Genomic DNA, 21,562 nt, shown 5'->3' with positions numbered 1-21,562 from the left:
GACTTCAGTAGAGGTTAAGAAGCTTTCTTATGGGCAAAGTTAACAAAATCCTTAACTTAAAGACCTAATTATAGTTATTTTAAAAGTCATTACCTCAGTGATACTACAGGCTTTTAAATATTAAAAACTTCTGCCTTGCCTTTATTAAAATAACCTTAACATTTCAAATTTTAGGTAACAAAAATGCTCATTTCTATGCCAACAACCAGGAGTAGTCCCAAGAATTTCATCGTTAAATGTTCTTTGCATTCAGATCCTCAGTTTATTACACGTCTACGACTTTATTTACTTGAAGAAGAAAGTGACTTTCTGTTGAAAATACATCTTCTTTGCCCTTAATTAGCTGTGCTGCTGCTGCTAAGTCGCTTCTGTCGTGTCCGACTCTGTGCGACCCCATAGACGGCAGCCCACCAGGCTCCCTTGTCCCTGGGATTCTCCACGCAAGAGTACTGGAGTGGGTTGCCATGAACTTTAATTACAGTATGAGATTCTGAAAGTGATTGGGAAAAGAAGCATATTATCCTCGGTCTAATAGTGCAGAAGGTGAAAGTGTGAGAAAGATTGTATCTGTTGTGTTCTCTTTTCTCTCTGTAAAAGTGAAGAAGCATGTTTTCTGTCAAGAATGCAGAAGTTGGAAAAAGGAAGGATTTCCTTAAAATTTTCAAAAATTATGAAGCCCTGCTATATAAGTTGTGTGTGTATTTCTGCCACAGGAAATGATATGTATTGTTTCATTTTCTATTATGATTCAGCAACAGTTATAAAGATATGATCTTAGTTTCAGTTCTTTTATTAGATTTCATTTACTAATTTCATAGCAGTAATTCTTTTATGAGGCATTTCTTCTACTGATCCTTTTGTATGCTTCTATAGCTGCACAGTTCAGTATGGCAGCCACTATCCAGGTTTGACTCTTGAAATGTGGCTAGTCTGAACAGACATGTAACTGTAGTGTAAAATATAAAATACACTTGGCTTTCAAAGATTTATTACAAAGTTTTATTACTAAGACGAGAATGTAAAATATTTCACTAGCAATTTTATTGTGTATTGCAGTGGTCATATTTTAGAGATTTTGGATTGAGTAAAACATATCACTAAAACTAATTTTTCACTTTTTATGTTTTTAGTATGGCTACTTGTAAATTTAAATTATATATTTGGTTCACATTTGTGGCTCTCATTTTTATTGTATGCACTGTTCTAGAGTCTATCATTTTATATAAGGAAGTCAGATTTAGAAAGACATATTCTTTCTTTTATCTCTTTCTAATTCTGTGTTAAAGGTTTGCAAAAGTATTTTAAAGTGATATCTATGTTCCGATAGTTAAATGATATCTCTTCTGTGTGATGTACACATAGCAGAGGGTATGTTTGACCACTTGACCATTGATTGTAATGTTTTAAGTGTATTGGTGTGTTCTTGAATGGAAAGAATAAGGAAAAATGAAATGCAAATTACTAAGAATTGAAAGAGGAAATATGCTTAGGTACTATAGAAAATGCCAGTAAAAAGACCCTAGTACTAGTCTTTAGCAATTACATATTGTAATCTAGAGTTAAGCTGTACTGCAGATGGTTGTCTTTGATAGTAACTGACTTTGAAACTACTGAGAGAAAGAAACATTTAGTGGTTTCCAAACTGAAAAAAAAATTCCAATCAAATTTTAGTTCCAGTTTTTCTCCTCTTACACAGAGTTGTCATTTGTGAAAGAGAAGGCAAAAAATTTCACGTCGGTCATAAACTCTTAGGACCCAGAGAAGTTCTTTAAATTCCTATAAGATACCAATGAGAATAATCTTTTTTCTCCTAAAAAGTGATTGCCTCTCTTCCCCATCCCACCCCCATTTCCATGTTTATTTGTTTTGTTTTGCTTTCCAAGAAGACACTTAATGCCCTACTTTGGTTTATTTTCTGCTTACTAAATAAGGAATAACTCTGTTATGTTTTGTATTTGAAATTTTAAGGTACATTTCTTTTTTCTTTTATTTTTAATTTGACTCTTTGTTTTACAGATGAGGGCAGAAGTGCAGTTGACCAAGCAGGTGGTGCACAGATTGTAGTTGACCATTTAAGGTCACTGTGCAGTAAAACAGATCCCGCCAGTGAGAAGCTCTTGACTGTCTTTTGTGGCATGCTGATGAACTATAGCAATGAGAAGAATGGTAAACAAAATTGAAAACTTGCTTTGTCTGTGGGGGAGAAATTAAAAATCATCATTACTGTAGTATACACTAAAAATACTTAGGAAAATTATGAACAAAGCATTCATGTTAATAAGTAGCATATAAAATTAGTAACTAGCCAACATTAAATTACAATGTTTCAAAAATATACAGTGGTCTAATTTACTAATTGTTCAAGGGTTGTCCATGCTAATCAGTACCAAAACCAAGAAACAAAACAATGGTATGGTTTGGGATTTCTTGTTATGAACATTTAAAAAATATACAGTGTTAAAATAGCTTTTTGTGTATTACTTTATATTAATACCAGGAGCAATTTTAAAACAAAAACACTGTCTATATAAATAAAATTATTTTCTCTAGATACTAAATTTACTTGTAACAGTAAAAAAAAAAAAATGTAATGAAATCTGGCCTTAGAAAAATAAAGTTCAGAGCAATTACAGATATTTAATTTTAGAAATTTAATAAGTACTTGTAAACAGAAGTTTCTTGTCTCTGTAAAACATTCTTGGAACCCAGCAACAAATGATATGTCAATTTTCAAAGAGCCTATATGGTTGTTGATTAAACAAACATAAAAACAATGAAATGAAGTATTCTTCACCATACTTTTAAATATCACAAAAAAATCATCTGTCTTCTTCTATGAATTACTGCATGGTTCAAACACTCAACTTCTGGTGTGTTCCTAGAATTAATACAAATAAGGTCTTTTTGTGACTTATTTCATCATGATATTTTAAGTTGGAAGTCTCTTGCAGAGACAAATTTACTTGTATACTGAACATGTAATAGTGTTCTTTCCCATGTTCTAGAAACATGGGGGTCTTTAGGTATATTTGTTATTTCTTCATGAGTCCAAGGAAATATTCTGAATAATTAAAAAAGAAAGGTAAACATTGATGACAAATGACTACTGACATTTGACCTTGGTGTTAGTGACAACAGCAGGTGGTGGGGACTATAGCCCTTTTCCCCTTGAAAGGGGAGAGCTACTGCTCTTCTCTAGCCGTTGTTTCTGTGGGCAGTTTGGCCAACTACTGCCAAATCTTTTCATTTGGTGGTAGGAGGAAGTTAAAAAACTTAACTTTTTTTGTGACCTCTCTTTTTAAATGTTGGATTACATTTGCTTCTTTAGCACTGTACAGGCTAAACAGAATGTGTCCTCAAGTCGCATCCTTCCAAGAAACACTGGTTTTAAACTTCTGAATTAAAATTATCCATTATAATGATAATAAATAGTTCTTATTCATTAAATGACTTGCCAGTTACTTGAACTGATAACAGATGTAGTCTTTATAGGGTCAGTTTCCACTCTTTTTCTTACCCTCTGGTGGGTTTACTTTTGAAAACAAAATGCCCTAAACATATTAATAGGCAAAGCAGAAATGCAGAATCTGGGTAATCTACAAAATGAATAGCCAGTTCCTAAAGAATTGAAATTTGATCATAATACACAGGTATCTGAATTGCATTAAGAAATCATTGGCCAGATATTCATGTCACTTCCTTTTCCTTCCATTTCATTTAAGCTTGGATATCTGCAAAAGTGGGACAAGAGCTAAGTGGGAGAATGGTTTAGAAAGATATAAGTGAAAGAAACTAGTTAAGTTACTATGGCAGCTTTGGCTGTAAAAGAATTAGTCTTGGTATGCACCTAAACTTGCTGTTTATCCTTTGAGGAAGCTGTTCAAAAATCTGTACAAAAGCATATCAAATAGCCAGAATGGTCTTTAACAACATTACTCATTCTAATCTAAGGAGATTGTGATTCTCTATTAATTAGGATATCACACCGTGTAGGAAAATGTACTGAGAAGGTAATGTTAACACCTGCAGAATGCATGGTCTAAATGCATGATATATTTCTTTTGTAAACGTTGTTACCCACCCCCTCACCCCCAGGTGTGCAAGTACTCCCAAGAAATAACTTAGATATTTTGGAAAGCTATATTAATTTTTCTTAGAACATTTTTGGAGCATTGATGTTTTTATTCCTTTCTTCTAAAAGCTGCAGTTTGAATGCACTTTTAAAAACTTATTAGGTAAAACAGAAATAAAGTTCCTTTAGTATTTTAAAAGAATACCAAACTTGTAGCAATATTGTTTCCTTTGCTTCCTTCTACATTGTCTATCATGGGAATCATAGTTTGTGAAGCATTTCTTTTTCTTCATAATGCTCTTTAACTTAAATTATATCCTTTTTTGTTTGTATAATTATTAAGTATCTTTGTTGTATCCATTATTACTATTTTCTTTAAAATATATTTAATACTTTCCAACTTAATTTTAGGTCTTGGCCAAGAGCAGATCATTTGGTATTGATCCTATCCACCTGAAGAGCGTTTTCAAAGTCAGGAGGCACTTTTTATTAGAACTGATAAATGAAATTCCTTTTTATGTGTATTTGCTATTGAATTTCAGTACATCAAGCCTCTGCTAGTTTCTGAGTAGAATAGTTTAGTGATAAATACCTTCTTGTTACTCTAACAGAAAAATTAACTCTACCCGCAGGCCCAATAACTTGTCTCCTTAGTAGTTAGGAGGTACTCTTCAGCTTCATAGTTAAAAGTTTTTAATTATGAAGATAAACTACTGAAATGGTCACAGAGACTCACCAACATAGTTTCTCTAGTGAGAACATTTTCAAATTGTTAGTCTTAAAGGTGGCTTGACACCAGGCTGAGGCTCAGGAAATCTTGATTCCTGTCCTTTTAGTGGACAACTCTGAGCATTTCAGATCTTGGAATACATTAAATAGGAAATCAAATTTCCTAAACACATCCAGGAAAGATATATAATGAAAACACTCAGTAAGGTCATTTTTATATCCTTTGATAAAACTATATAAAACTCAAGGTTCATGAGTTCTAAAACTTGAGAAACTGCTAAGACTTTTAAGCTAAAAACTAGATATATTCTTTTGTTTCCCCACTAGTGAAGCAGTTAAAACTTTTTATATTCAGACAATTAAGTGTAGACTATCTGAATAGAAAAAGTTATAATTACTTAGCTAGAAAAGTTGTATCAATTATATTGCTAAATGAAATTATATTTAAATAAAATAACTGAATAAAACTTTTTGTTTAGTGAAAATCATTTCAAATTTTTCTTTTTTGAAAAAGTCATACCTCTTTTTCACGTGGTGAGAAAGCGCTTCCGTTCTGTGACCTTCCAAAATATTCTGAACATCTAACTGTTGTGGTTAGAGAAAATTGTGTTGACAATTTGACATTCAGTTTGAGGAAATGTGAACTTTACGTAGTTATAACTTTAAAGTTTTAGTTATTCTATAAACCAGAACTCAAACTTATTATTGTAGGTATTTTTAATTTCATTAGTTTCTTGGATTTTTTTTTTCTTAGCTTTGGTTACCCAGTGCCAAAACATTGCACTGAAGATTGAAAATTTTGTTCACATATCCAGCTGTTTTCAAATACACCATCATTTTGGAATATAGTAGGAGTTTGGAAAATATTTATATAATAGATTGACTTTTCTTGGTGCTTTGTATTGTCTAAATTCTTTTAATCAGCAAAATCAATGACTGGAAGAAATATATGTTGCTGGTATGCATTTTCTTCATTAAATGAGTTAGGACCGTTATAAACTCTAGCCTGTCACATTATAGGAGGAAGTGGCATTGAAAACAAGCTGACAGTAACAGCACCAGATCCGTGGTTAATAATTTACCGTAGGTGATCCACCAACTTGACAAATCTGCGTATGTATACTGGAAAGCTGACTGCAGCTTGAATAGAAATAAACCAGTTATCTAAAGCAAAGCACCGGAATAATTTAGCGCCTTATTGTGGAATCTAGATGGCCACCATTTTTATTATATTACAAGTAACTATGGTAACCAATATACATTTCTTGGAAAACTCCGAAACTGAGAGTTTATGTTTTTCTTAGTACACGTATGCTACAAACATAAAATATAGGAAAAAATCTGTAATAATTCTAAGAAAAATTATTAATGATGATAAGCATTAAAGCAAAGACTAGAAGTTACTTGTTTTATATAACCTATGCCATCAGAGAAAAAAGTAGAGGAAATAAACATGTCATCAGGAAAGGAAAAGTTAGTTTCCTTCTAAAGTGACTAATATGCACAGTCTATGGTAGGCTTCTTCATGTGACAACTGGTATCATATATATACAGTACATATATATGTGTGTGTGTGTGTATATGTATATGATTTTTACAAATAGAGCTGATTTTTCTGTGATATCTTAATAATTCCTTGTTACTTAAAGAGTTAATTTCTCTTAATAATTCCTTGTTACTTAAAGAGTTAATTTCTCTTCTATTATGGTTCCTGAAATCTCTCTAGCATACTCTCATGATAATGTATTTGCCACGTGGACTTACAATAACTGAACTATGTTTGGAGGGAGGCCATCTATGTGATTTAAGAAGTGCATTTCATGGAGTGTCAGAGCCTAAAAATTGAATTTAATTATTAAGCCCAGTACTTAAATCCAGTTGTTTAAAATGGGCTTGTAAAGTATATCTTCTCTCCTCTAATTTAAAGAGCACTTAATATGTAGTTAGTATTAGCTGCTACTTTCATTTCAACCAGCAGTTTCTCAATTCTAATAATACTCTTCATTTTTATAATGAACTCAGCCCAATTAACTTGGCTTACTTGATTTTTATTCTTACTTAAAATAGGAAGAATAGAAATTAATAAGGAATAATCCTGATTAAAAACTAGAAGTGCACTTCGGCCTGAGCCTTTTGTTTATGTTTTGGTATTACTTTATTATAGGTAAGAAAGAATGCTTCCTAGATGTTAGATGCTTAGAGAATGATTTGCTTTGCATGAATGAGGAACTGGTTTCAAAGTTTACTTACTGTGCATATAAGCTAATTAATAATTCTGCAAATTTTCTAAATACTAAAAACTTTCTGGCTAACTTAAAGGGGAAAAGGCAAAACAGTGTATCTTTGCAATTTATTATCTTTTTTCTTAAGTATATTAATTTTTCTATATAGAGTTTTCATTTTACCTTCTGTTCTTTTTTTTCTCTTTTTAAAACAGCATGGGAGATGTACTTTTAAGTTCTATCTATTGAAACTCAGTTTGTCAAATTACTCTAGTTGAAGTGCATGAAAGACTTATATTAGAATTCTTTATTTGCTAATTGCTGTTCTCTTTGTAAAAATTTTGGAATTTTCATTGACCAACAGAGCTTTCTAATCATTCTGAAGCAGGTGACATTCATGAAGTTCTGCTACAAGTAATGTCATTTTAAATAAATTGTTTTATTGAATGACAGAGCAGTCAATTGTTCCTGTTCTGCTAATTCTGCCTATTAAATTTGACCAATTAGAGTACTAGCTCTTTGTCATAATCCTCCTAAACTGTTACTCTAATAATACTGTTATTTAATGGACAGACTCTGAATTTGGTTTTTAGTAGAGGTGTACCAAATGTACATGTTAGTTTGATTCCACATGAACAATTACTACCAGTAATATTCAGTTTTGGCTATTATAGAATAAACTTCTGAATATAAGAATTCAAAATATATCACAAAAAATGAAGTGATTGCCATAGTTTTGTTAACATAATGTTAAGATTGACATTATATTAAAGAAGTAATACTTTTTGCAGCATTTTTAGCTTCTGGATTGCTTTTATCATTATGACAGTGGATTTAGCATTGTGATACCAAATAACCAATTTTAACTGAGGACAGTAGGGTAACAAATATATTGGGGGTTTCTCATTCTCTAACGTAAAAACATGTGTAGAAGGTGACTAATAAGATGTTGTTGAATATTACTTTTGAGAATGTCCTCATAATGAAAATTTAAGGTGGCAGAGTTGGCTTTCTGACTTTAACTCATCCTTGTAAGATGTAAAGAATTCTCAAATTGGACTTTCTCTTAAAAAGATTCATGGCTGGAATGGAATTAATTAACTAAAAAAAAAAAACTCCTAACATTTATTTTTTGTTGTAAATTCTGAAGAGAATAGATGATAAAATCTCTGTTATTCTGCCCTGATTTAATTTTTACATTTATAAAGCTTTCACCATCATTACTTATTGCCACATTTTAATATTGCAATATAAATACACATTTACATTTCAGCTGATAGAATTTCAGCATGTGACGCACATTAGGAGATTTTTATATGAAATGTTTACCTGTATTTGAAAGTGCATATTTAGATAGTGAAGGGAAAACTGAAAGACCAGGCCTTGTTTTTATTATTTATGTTGCACTAATTGAAATATGAGGGTATCAAACACATGATCATTGACTATGCACAAATTTGTAGGTGCCAGAGGTGACACTGACATAAACATTCTTGTTTGACAGAGCTGTGGCAAAAGTCAGAGATACATATACAATGGATTTTGGTCTGATATCAGCACATCTTTAATTTAGACCACTTAAAATAATTCATTCATCAAGAAACTTATAGCAGAAAAGTATCATATGTAAGCTAACTTGTATGAAAATTAGTAACTATTTTCTAACTACAAATAAAATCTAGTTAACAGCAAACTGCCTATGTTTTACTTACTGAAAAACAAATTTAATTGAAAAATGTTTACTGGAAAGAAGTCAGAAATCTTTGGCTTATGTAGATACTTCTTAACACAGTTTGTGTGTTGCAAATAACTTTTATGTAATTTTAAAGTGTAAAAACTTAATCATAGTAATTCTCTAGGGTAACTACTACTATTTGTTTTGTTGTTCTTAAAACCAAAGCATTCGTTTGGAAAACAGAATTTTTATGTTTTTAAACACATATGATTGCAAGATATATGTGTTGTCTGTATATTAGCCTCACAACTCAATTGGCTGTACAAAATTTATGCTTAAATTTATACTTAACTGTAGATGTGGCTTTTCAGCCATGCCATAGGAAAGCCAAGACTGAATGTTTTTCTCTCAGTTAAGAGCCGCTTAAGCAATAGCTGACTGTAGTCCTCTTCTAAAAAACAAACAACTTTAACCTTTAAAAGACCAGTTTATGTCTGAGGTGAAAGCATAGAATTTTCTTAATGTATCTGTAGGAATTTTCTTAATTTTCTAGATGGATCTGTAGGAATCTTCTTTGTAACAATTCATTATAACAATAGGTGATCTGTAATATGTAATTTAACCTGAAGTGAGCCTAGGGAAAAAAAATATCTACTAGATTAAGAAAGACATAATCATTCTGGATGTCATTGGATTGAGAACAGTAAATGAACAGGCCTCTTAAGAAATATAAAATATTTTCCTTTCTCTTGTGATTTGCTTTCAGGTTTTCCATTGTTATTGTTGTTTTTATGTTCTACTCACTCATGTAATTTTGTCATTTATCTCTATAACTTTTACAGAAGGGAAATTTTGCTCTGTAGAGACTCTTTTAGTTTCAGAACTTACAAACTTTTTCACTTTTTATTGTTAACTTTCAGAAAGTACGAAATGTGTAAGTGTATTATTTTTAAACCTCTAGTACTCTAAAATACTAATGAATCTTGATTCCTTTTTTTTTTTGAAAATTGCTGATTATCATTAAGATATGTAACCTGGGGCTTAAATTATAGAGGTAATCTGTATGTAAACATAACATGAAATGCATGTTTTGAGTAAACAGAAATTTCAAAATAATTGAAGTTAATTTTAAGCAATTGTAAATATTTTTGGTTTTATTTGCTCAGCATTAGATTTAGAATAAAAATTCTTCCCTTTCCTCATCAATCAACAAAAAGATATTAGGTAATAAGTTTAACTGAAATCAGGAAGTCTTTACTTGTATTTGCACATGTGTATGTATAAAGTTTTTAACCACAGACCATCCTCTTGGTTGCTGTATTTAAGCCAGTTTACTTTTCAATGTAATGATAGAGCTACAACTTGCTTCAGCTCACAAATTATACTGCACTGTTACATCATATCTAATTTTTACTTTATATATATTTTTTTGGAAATATAGATGTGCCATTAGTAAAGGGCAATTTTTTTGTTCTTTATTGTACCCAAATGATTTTTATCCAACTCATCAGGATTTATATTTGCTTGTTTTTATTGTTTCCACTATATATAATTAGACTCTAGATGTTTTTGTGCAAGCTTATAAATAAGACTGTTGTACTCTTTACACTATGAATACTATACATACCAAATCTACATACTGATGTAGAGACTGTGTATTTTGAATTGTCTATGTGTGTTACTTTGACACAGTTTCATCATTATGTCCTATTAATCAGCTTAAAAATTTTTTAACATTGTAAGGACCTTTTCTTGGGAATAAGATAAACATGTGTTATCTTCTTTAAAAACCTATACTTTTTAGTAATTGATCCACATAACTTCAGTTGAGTTACTAGAATTCTTGGCATACTTTTCTGGACCTATAATCTATACCAATGTTTGAAACATTAAACTGAAAACTCAGGGGGAAAAAGGTTCTTCAACTTGAGATCTTCTCTCCAGATCTCCATTCTTTGGAGTTTCCATGTGTGTGTGACCTGAAGAACTTGGAACCATTGAAATTCAAATGTAGGTAGGTAAGTGTTCACACCAGCGCATGCGTTGATTGCCTTATATATCTCTTTGTATATGCATCTGTATTGCACCCCCTCAGTGCCTTTCTTCCTCTTCCTCCCATAGATCATGCAGGGCCTGTGTCATCTTGATATTATGTAATTTTGTAATTCTGTATTTTGGTCAGTATCTGTCTGTGATGTGTGTCAGGAGCAATTTTTAAAAGTCTTCAGACGTTTATGACATTGTCCTGTCTAAAGACTGTCTTTCACACATACATGTTTGCTATGTATGGGCCTGGGTTGCATTCTTGTGAACTGTATTTGTTGAGCTCTGACATTGTTTTGGAGTTGCTGGTATTCATTGAAGGATGCGATAAGTCTCAGTCTTGAATTATGTCTCATTCTCTCAAGTGTCTCTAGAGAATGTGAACTGGTTCTGAGGATTTCTTCCAGTTAGTCTTTAATTTATAAGTCACATCCCTGATACCGTTCACAATAGCATGAGTGTCAGCCATGGCCTTTGAAGTCTATTCACAGCTTTCTTTGGGCAATAAGAAAAAGTGACTCAACTTAATCATTTGCTTCCAGCAATAAGAACTAATAGTAATTTATTCCACACAAACAGGAGCTTTACTTAACCCTCAAAAGAACTATGTATTGATAACATAGTAAGTTGTAACTGAAATAGGGAAACAGATCTAATCATGGAATATTCTCCTAGACTTAAGTAGAATATCTACTCATATAAGCAAAATGAGGTGTTCCAGTGCTTAATTAATGTTATCTCACTCAAAATATCTAAGCACCAGTATCTAGGATTCCTACCGTGCTTTTAATTTTAATTTTTTTCTTCTGTCACATCTGCCAAGCATATCATTGAATTTTAGAACTCTTTTCTATATTTTTTTTCCCCAATTCCTATAAAAATTAGGTAATCCATTGGCAGTGGTTCTTAAACTTTTGATCTCAGGGCTCTTTTAAACACTTAAAAATTACCAAAGATCTCAAAGAATTTTTGTTTATATGTATGCGTTATATCTATCAATATTATATTGGAAATTAAAATGAAGACATTTTAAAGATTATTTAGTATATGCACTTTCAAATAATAAAAACCCATTATAGGTCAACATAAATAGCATCTTTTTATGAAAAAATAAGTTAAATTTCTTTAACTGCTGAAAAGAATAGCATTTATTTTACTGTGAATGTGTGATTTTAAGACTACACTGACTACATTTTGGTGCCATTGACTGGGTTCATACTAATGCCCCAGCAGTTTTACTCACTACTGTTTTTGTGCCATCAGTGGAAATGTCAGCACAGTCAAAAAGGCAAATCAAATCTTGGTGTTTTAAGTAATTTTGACCTGGTGATCCTCTGAAAGGGTTTTGGGGACTCCACTTTGAGAACTGTGTTCTAGGATGCCTGCCTATCTTGAGATGAAAATTTCTATCAGCCTGTTTAAGATATTTCTGTCTTCTGGGCCTCCGTTAACAAAGGAGAATGACTTGCCTGCAATTGGCATGAACAGATTTTAGAATTATTTGAGTGTAATTTTTGTTTTAATTGCCTTCATAGAAATGGATATAAAAGAAGGGCACCCAAGTGGTCTAAAATGAGGCCTGTCCATTGGATGACTACATATTTTTTCTCTTTACTTGTGTGTGGTATGTGTGTTGTATGTGAATACACAGTTAATTTGGCTCCTGGGTAGCTTGAAAACACATTTTAATGAAGCAATGTGATTTTCATGAATTATGGCAATTTATACCATATGCCATTGGACCATGCTATTTTTTCTGCTTATCTACCACAATTTCAAATATTGCTGCTTCAATTTGTATGCCACAGATTGTATGAAACTCTGCAATGTTTCTCTTTTTTTTTTTTTGGCCCTCTTATCCCTGGAACCAAAATCCATAATGTTGTAAAAGTGGTCAAAGAAAGTGGTAGAGATGCCAAGTTCAGAAAACATGAAGAGCATTATTTAAGTGGCGTTCTCCTGTTAGCTCCTTCCTATATTTTGTTATTCCTCTAATGTCCCTGGACTGTTGGATTTTCATAGTTTGTACCAACAGTACTGAGGGGGTGTGTGATGCTTACATATATGCAGACATATAGTGGAGTTTGACTCACTCAATGCATGCGCTAGTGCTCACGCTTACGTACCTGAGATTTAATGATTCAGCAGTTCTGCAGTATTTGAAGAGGTAGTCAAAAGGAATAAATAAAGTTAAAAATATTGCTAAAGAATAAGGATCTGCAGAGGTGACCCAATAATAAGGCACTCTGTCAACTGGTAAGTAACCAAAATAATCTCTAACTTGGAAAGCTTCTTGGTGCATGATCTTTATAAATACTATAACCAAGATACAAATATTCTGCCAATATAACATATAGGTATATACTGTAATACATGTAATACTATAGGTATAATAGGCGATTTGCCTGTAAGATAATGTAAGAGTTGTGAATCATTCATTAATTACTGAATTGTATAGTAAGAAAAAAATAGCATCAGAAGCATAAAAACGAATCATTTAATTGAATACATTCTTTTACATATATGTCATTTTAGAAAAGACTTCATAATTCCACTGCAAAATTTGAAATTGTTTTAGACTATTTGAACTTTCAGTGTAAACTTCATTTGTCTCAGGATTTGTTTTCTATTCTTATTTTGGTAATAAGCCTCTTTCTAGTATAGATGACTCCCCCTCCCATCCCACAGGCAACTGAGCCAGATAATATCCATAATTACCATTAGTTTTCAGGGCCGACAAGCCTCTTGTTGGCTATCTCGTCATATTTGACTCTAAAAGCAGGAAAAATTAACTACACAGACCTCTAGGCAAGTAATCAATTGGCATGTGAGACAGCTCAGCCTTACCTTTATGTCCTTTCTGATGGTCACCCAACCATCTTATCTATAGGTTAAGAACTATGTTGTTGTTATGGTTTAGTCATTAAGTCATGTCTGACTCTTTGCATCTCCGTGGTCTGTAGCCCTCAAGGCTCCTCTGCCAATGGGATTCCCCAGGCAAGAATGCCGGAGTGGGCTATTTCCTTCTCCAGGGGATCGTCCCAATCCAGGGATCCAACCGGCATCTCCTGCATTGGCAGGCAGATTCTTTGCCACTGAGCCACCAGGGAAGCCTAAGAACTCTGAAGAGTGGTAAAGAGATTAATACACAAACTCCATCAAGGGATGCATGCTATGAGGAAAATGTGTTTTGTAAGAAACAGATTTTTATCTTTAGATAAAAAAATACATAACTTAAATATGGAGAAAATTATTAACTTGAAAATGGCATATAATTTTTAAAAGGAAAAGAAAAAGGTTTTGAAAGCTTTCCTCTAGATGAAGCAGGTGTTAGTAGTGATAGTGTTTTGCATAGGCATATGAGTGCCTTTCTTCATAGTGTCTTTCTGCTGATTCTTAGAGGTAGTACTTTTGGTTTTCATTTTTGTTTATTTACCTTCAACTCTGTTACAGGTATTCTATTATCAGTGTTCATGAAGAGCTGTTGTGAAAAATCTGGGGCTTATCAAGAACTTTAAAATCAATTAGTTTCTTAGAAAATGAAGGCAAGCAATGATAACAAAGCCACATTGACCTCTTTACCTCTCAAGCCAAATCTTCCTTTCTTTCCTAAGATGATTGTCACTATTATTAAATAAAACTTTGAAAAGAGAAATATTTTATGTAACCAAATTTTTTCCTTGTTAAAACTTTTCCTTCCTAACAGTCATCAAAGAACACTCTGCTGCAAATAAATAATAATTTTAATGTGTTATATATTTTTCATTCTTTATTAAGCATTTTTAAGGGGTTCTAAGACTTTTTATCTTCTTAGTCTTTATTAAAGTTGCTTTTTTTCTTATGCTTTTCATATACTCTGTGTCTTCCTGTAATGCAAGTGTTACTTTGTCTAACCTTTTAACTTAAAAACCAATAGTAATGTTTAATTGTTTATGCATTTTAAAACCTACTTAGTAAAGGTATAAGACCATTAAAAAAAAAAACTGGTGATGTGACATATTACTTGAATTATTGTCATTTCTAAATTTCTTTGAAAATGCCGCTGAAAAGTTTCAAAATTCAATTCCTTTGAACTAATGTCTTAAACATTTTCAAGACTTATGAGTGGATTTAACCTTGTTTTACCATAATTAAAATAGTATGAAATAGTATTGTGTTTGCCGTAGGGAGTATAAGAGGTGGTTTCTTCTTACTAATGTCCATTTAATACGTAAACACTTTTTTTGTGTTTTGTTTTCTTGTTTGTTTGTTTGTTTTTTAACAGATTCCCTTCAAGCCCAGCTTATCAACATGGGTGTTATTCCTACCTTAGTTAAATTACTGGGCATCCACTGCCAAAATGCAGCTCTTACAGAAATGTGTCTTGTTGCGTTTGGCAATTTAGCAGAACTTGGTAAGTCCCAGACATGAACCAAAATGTAATTATTCATAACTGATTAATATACTTAGAATACATTTTTCTTTAGATGTTAACCTGGAAATCCATTTAGATTCTTCTAGTTTATTTTTTTTGAAACGTCACAGATACATTGTTTCAGTGCTAAAGTGTAGATCCTATTACATTTTAGGATTATATTGTTTATAATTGGAGCTAAGAAATTTATGTGTTTTTGCTCACTAAAGATATAGCTTAAAGATAAAATAGAAAATAAATGAATGCAGTCTAGTTTAGGATTGGGGGCAGAAAAGTAATGTGCAGCCCTTTTTAAGTCTTTGATTCCTAGTTTATGTGCACACAATATTATTCTGTATTCTGTATTCACAATTATAGGATGAATCCAGTTTTAAAGTTTGCATGCTTATAAACATTATAGATTAAACAGAATGAGATTTTCCCCCTTTTTGTTTGGCTTCACAATCTTTTATAAATAAACTTGTCTGCTTAAAATATTAGTATTTTGGGAGGCGGATAGAAATGTTAGAATAAAAATCTGTACTTTCACTCCCTTTTGAAAACCAACTAAAACTACAGTGAAGAGTTTTTTTTTGTTTTTTGGGTTTTTTTTAATGCAAAACAATTAAGGAAAGGGGAGGGAAAACAAACAAAAGGGATAATACAAAAACTTTTTAGAACCTGGAAAGAAAAGAAGCAGTAACTCACTTAGCAAAACTTTGAAATTTGAATCCTGAATTGGAAAGCCAAGAACTAACCAGTTTGTTCTTTGGTATCTTCAAAAGGCTCAGGATTTAGTGGCATCAAGAGTTTCTTCTGTCCCTTCCCACTCAACTGGCCTTCCCATCTAAGCACAAGACTGTGTTTACTCTGTAGAGAGACTCAAAGGAGAGGATATGGACTTAAAGCTACTTATGTTGGAGTTCTTGTACACAGAGCCTTCAGATCTACAGGGAATCTTATGAGGCCACTCATAGATCCTAATCAGTTTTTCAATCTCAGTTCTTAATGAGTAGCAGACAATTAGAAAAGTGAGGACCGCCTTTAACATGGGAAATAATGAAATAAAGTAACTTGGAGGAAGTAGAAACTATGCAGGGTGGGGCGGGCGGGGGAGGACTCTAATATGCTCAAGTAGGAAAATAGTGTAAGCATGAAAACTATGACAGGACGCTATTTTTAAAGAAAAAGGAACAGAGCAAGAAAGCTAAAACAGCTGAAATGAAAGACAATAAAATGAATAGAGAAATATTTACAGAAGTAAAGCAAAAAGCAAGGTTATGGAAAATAGAGGATCAGTCCAAGAGTTTTAGAAAGAGATAAGTAGGAAAAAATTGCTGAATAAACCCAAGTGTCACAGAACTCAAATAAATATTTCTCCAGATTGGAAGAATCTTATCAAATGACAGCCTAGTGGATGAAATTTGGTCCCCAGACCACGGCACATCAATGTGAAATTTTAGAATAATGGGGACAAAGGGAACATTTTATAGAATTCCAGAGAGAGAGAGAGAGAGAGGAAGGAAAAAAGTTACATAGAAAAAAGGTTGTGAATCAGTAGACATCAGATGTATCAAACAACACTGGTAACCAAAAGAAAATGGAATGTTGTTGCCTTCAAGATTTGAGAAAATATTATTTCCAGTATAGAATTCTATATGCAAATCATCAAGTCAAGTGTGAGGTAACAGTAGGGACAGTGTTAAACATGAACATCTCAGAAAACTGGTATCCTTTATATCTTTCCTAGAAGCTTCTGGAAGGTATGTTCCAATGAAACAAGGGATATAAATAATAAGACTACATAGGAATCAGGAGACAGGAGATTCAACAGGAAAATAGAAGTTTCTAGTAGTATAGTGACATGACAGCCCCAAATTTCCTGTTTTCAAAGAGCAGCCAGTCCAGATTGGGGAAACTTACACGAGATGAAATTAATTGAGCACCTAAAGAGAACGTGCTTATTAAGAAAAAAATCAGACAACTGATGGAAAGTTTGGAGTTGAATTAATAAGTACATTGAAAGCTAATTAAATGGGAAAAAAAAAACTAATTCCAAGGAAATAGAAGTAACCCCAGGCCAAATGAAACAGTATATTATTGAGACACTAATTATTTCAAACCAAAATTACAGTATAATTACATTGTAAAGATGTAGGTTATTGTGGAGACATGAAAAGGAGAAAGCTAGTGCTTCATCTTTCATAGTGAAAGGTCAATCAAAAATACCTAAAACTAAAAGCAAAAATTGTCAATACAAAATGTTATTTAAAGATTTGTAGGTAAATACCAGTGAATTAGCTAAAAGAGCTTTATGTGCTTGTTTTTGAAGAAGAAATGGGAAAGGGAGACTGGATTCTGCTGGTAATATAAGTATTAGAATTAACTCTTTAAATTCGTATATAATTTTGTTAAAAAATAAACGCTTAAGGGGGGACTTCCCTGGCTGTCCAATAGTTAAGACTTCACCTTCTGACGCAGAGGGTGCAGGCTTAGTTCCTGGCTGGGAAGCTGAGACCCCTCATGCCTCAGCCAAAAAAACAAAACAGGAGTAGTATTGTAACAAATTCAATAGAGACTTTTTAAAAAATGGTCCACATTAAAAAAAAAAAAAAACTTTAAAAAATAAACCTTTAGGAAAAAATCCTTCTTGCTGAAAGTCTGTTAAGGATCTGTGGCATTTAAATCAAATATAATGTCCAAATCACAGATCATGCTGTCTTTTCTCTGTATCCACCTACAGGATATGATCAGGTTTTCTTCGCGAATTCCTGTATTAATCATGGTGCATTGTTCCCTGTGCTGGCAAATGGACTGAATTACTTAACGGTGATTTGGTTTCAGTTTAATAAGTGGAAAAACAAACTATGGATTGGAAAAAAGTGCTACAACTTTTTAAAAAAGAGTTAAGAGTACATAACTAGATAAATGATGTCTGTTTCATCTATGATTTTATGTTTCGTTTATTTGAAGAATTGTGAGAAACAGAAGAGCAACCACAAATGTTGAGGAGTTAAATCATTCCTGTTTAAATCAAACTAACTTTTTAGGGTAAGGTGTTATGTTTGTAAAATTTGATTTCTGAGGGTTTAGGTAGCTTATTAGAAAAGACACTCCACCCTTGCTCTTTTTTTGTAGCACTAAGGAATCTTAGAAGTCTTGGAGTGGAGTCTCATCATTTTGGCATAGATCTGGTACATGTGCCAAAAGCAGGGTAACAGTAGAGTAAATCAAAACTTTTAAGCAATATAAATATTTGTTCTCCATTTTCTTTTAAAGTTGAATTTGTAATATTTTTTATTTGATATTGGCAGAGATTTACCAGAAACGAGAGAATAGAATGTAACTCTTGCATTTGTTTACTTGTTTTTTCCAACATTCAAAATCAACACATTTCTTTTGAACACTTGCTCTGTACTAGGCACCACACTGTATACTGTGTTCGTGGTAGTCATGCTCTCAGGCAGCTTAGATTTTAGTAGGTGATGTGGAAACTTATTTCTATAAATAAGCTTATAAATAAGCATGTAATTGTAAGTTATAATAATTGCTCGTATGAGGACATAATTGAATGAGGTAAGGAAGGAATTTAAATTACAGATGTACATTTTAGGTGGGAAGGAACATTTCAGACAGTTAAAATCTCTAAATATTTATCTTCTTCAAACTGTACTTTACCTTTCTCAGAAAGCTGCTGGTGGATGCCTCCAATGAAACTAAAAACCTGAATGTGAATGAACATAGATAATAGAGTATCTAATACAGGAAGGAGAAGAAGGTATCCATCAAGATGATGAAAAAGAAATTCCAGAATGTCGGTGTGCCCAGCCAACATGGAGAGCAAGCAGTCTCAACTAGATTGGTTGATTCTCTGAGAGAAACTTTTAGATAAATTGATAGGATATCTGACGCAGCAAAAGAACTGAGAATCAGAAAGGAAACAGAATGGATTCTGGTTGTATTTTGGAGGTAGATTGATAGATTTTGGTTATTCTTTGGATACACTGAGTGAGAACAAGTGAGCAGAGACCCCCAGGTTTCTGCCTGTGTGGCAGGTGGGTAGGTGGCATGTTTATTCACTAAATTAAGGAAGTCTGGAGAAAGAACAGAGATATCAGAATATCAAAAGTCTACATTAGGCATGGTGTTTGAATGCTAGAAAGATACTCAAATGGAGATGTCAAATGGCCATTTAAATAGCCTGGAGTTAAGAAGAGGGCTAGAGATATGATTGTATAAGCATCAACATATATGTGGTATTTTTATGCTTTGGAAAAAAATTAGATTGCTTGGGGTGAGAGTAAGGATCAAGGTAAGGAAGCCGAAGATGAAGTCTTAAGGAACTTGAATTTATACAGGTCTGGTGGAAAGGAGGAGCACGCGAAGGAGACTGCAGAATGTAGAGGCGGGCCAAAACTGGTCTGAGGTGGGTTTAGGTATGCCTGTGAGTTGAGGAAGTAGAGACAGTGCATGTAGGCAGTGCTGTCAAGACACTTGTTTGTGAAATTCAACAGACTGGATGGTAGCTTCATGAAAGTGGAGTAAAGGGATGGTATTTGGTTTTAATATTGCTTTTTTTGTGAGAAATATTAGAGCATATTTAAATGCTGAGGATGAGGCTCTAGAGTGAAAGGTCAGAGGTGGTGAAGAGACAAGAAAGAAGGCATGTCAGGGACAGTGTGAAAGTATACCACTCTAATGGTATAAAGACAAGTCACCTTTAATTCAGCCATGTGAAATGCAATCTGTTATGAGTAATTTTTCTTCTTTGGCTAAAAGCCTTGAAACTATGAATTTATAACAGTAATTTTACCATTGCTATGGTTACCTATATGTTATGCTAGCAAACATTTTTTTTATAGCCTTGAATATAATTGGGTCAGAACATCTTAAAGCTTTAGACATTTTTCCTCTACAGAGGCATTAAAAAAAAAAAAAAGGACTGTTTCTGTATTTGAAGAGTGCATTTATCAGTAATGATACAAAATGACCAAGCATTGAAAGTAATAGAAAAAAATTTCTGTGCTTAATTTTGTTTTTTTACTTTAAATTTTCCTCTTATTTTTTACAGAGTCAAGTAAAGAACAGTTTGCCAGCACAAACATTGCTGAAGAGCTGGTGAAACTCTTCAAGAAACAAATAGAACATGATAAGAGGGAAATGGTTTTTGAAGTTCTTGCTCCATTGGCAGAAAATGGTGAGAAAATAAATGCACCTCTTAATTTCTGATCATGTAGGCTTTTTCCATTTTTTCTAATATTATTTAATTGCCAGCTATTTAACTCAAATTCCTTTCTTTTATTAATGATGTGATACAAGTTTTATTTCGGATATCTCTAACTTCAGCCACTTTATCTATCTCATAAGTATACATATATTGGCCAAAACTATTTTCCAAATTTCTTTGATTTTAAAATCTTGGGAAAAGTGGTTCTGTAGGTTACAAAACCATAACTGGTTCTTATGCCAGTCTGGAAAATGCAGCTGAGAGGCTCTACTCCACTTACATACCCTTGCAGGGCAAAGGCCATAAAAGTTGGAGCACCCAGCCTACCAACGGTGTGGACACTGAGGATGAGGCTCTAGCGTGAGAGGTTGGAGGCGGTGAAGAGGCAAGAGGGAATGAGGAGGGCCTTTAAAAGAGGCATGTCAGGGACAGTGTGAAGTATACCACATCAATGTATAAAGTAGTCTTTATACCAGTTAGGCAAAAAATCTTAAGGGATACACTCTAGGAATAAGAGGGAACCAGAGGAAACAAACCATCCCATAATAATTTTTCAAATACATTGTCTAGCACATAATCAGAGAGGACGTGAGGAGACAAGACATTGTAAGCAAGAATCAGCACAAAGAACAGGCAACAAATATCCAGATACTGGAATTATTAGACATTGACTCAAAACAGGTGTGCTTATTATGTTCAAAGAGTTAAAAACAAAGTTGAAAATTTTAGATAGAAACTAGAAACTATAAAAAGCAGAATAGCTGATTTGAAAAGGAAATAATTGGAAATTCCTGAATTGAGAAATACAACAAAAATTAACCTAATAGATGAGTTTGATGGCAGATTAAATATAGTTAAATTAGAGAACCAGTGAACTGGAAGACAGAATAGAAGGAAATCCAGAATGAAATCCAGAGAAAGAAAAGGACCAATATACATAAAAGAGAATAAGAGGGAAAGGGACTCATATACATTTTTTGGAGTCCCAGAAAGAAGGGAGATGGAAAGGTAGAAGTTTGAAGAGATTTTGGCAGAGCACTTGTCAAAAATTATGAAAGATATCAAGGATTTAAGAACCCCAATAATTTTAAAACATTCAAAGAAATATGCATTTAGATATGTCATATTGAAATTGAAAATATATATATATATAAGGACAGAATTTTAAAATTAGCCAGGAGAAAAATAGATTACCTTAAAA

General features: G+C 32.7%; 1 protein-coding gene across 7 annotated transcripts in view; it reads left to right on the top strand.

The window, feature by feature from the left end:
- RAP1GDS1 (Rap1 GTPase-GDP dissociation stimulator 1) overlaps positions 1 to 21,562 on the top strand; it is a 148,626-nt gene that overhangs the window by 96,686 nt on the left and 30,378 nt on the right. For 4 of the 7 annotated variants that reach the window (XM_061419597.1, XM_061419598.1, XM_061419596.1 and 1 more), the window contains exons 5-7: positions 2,017 to 2,166; positions 15,006 to 15,134; positions 20,206 to 20,331. In XM_061419597.1, the coding sequence (XP_061275581.1) occupies positions 2,017 to 2,166; positions 15,006 to 15,134; positions 20,206 to 20,331 (405 nt within the window). The remainder of the gene's footprint in view (positions 1 to 2,016; positions 2,167 to 15,005; positions 15,135 to 20,205; positions 20,332 to 21,562) is intronic. The other 3 variants (XM_061419601.1, XM_061419603.1, XM_061419600.1) reach the window with 1 other exon arrangement.

The sequence above is a fragment of the Bos javanicus genome, chromosome 6, assembly GCF_032452875.1.
Source record: "Bos javanicus breed banteng chromosome 6, ARS-OSU_banteng_1.0, whole genome shotgun sequence".
Taxonomy (NCBI): domain Eukaryota; kingdom Metazoa; phylum Chordata; class Mammalia; order Artiodactyla; family Bovidae; genus Bos; species Bos javanicus.
The sequence above is the reverse complement of the archived record's forward strand: the minus strand, read 5'-3'. Positions and strand labels throughout refer to the sequence as shown.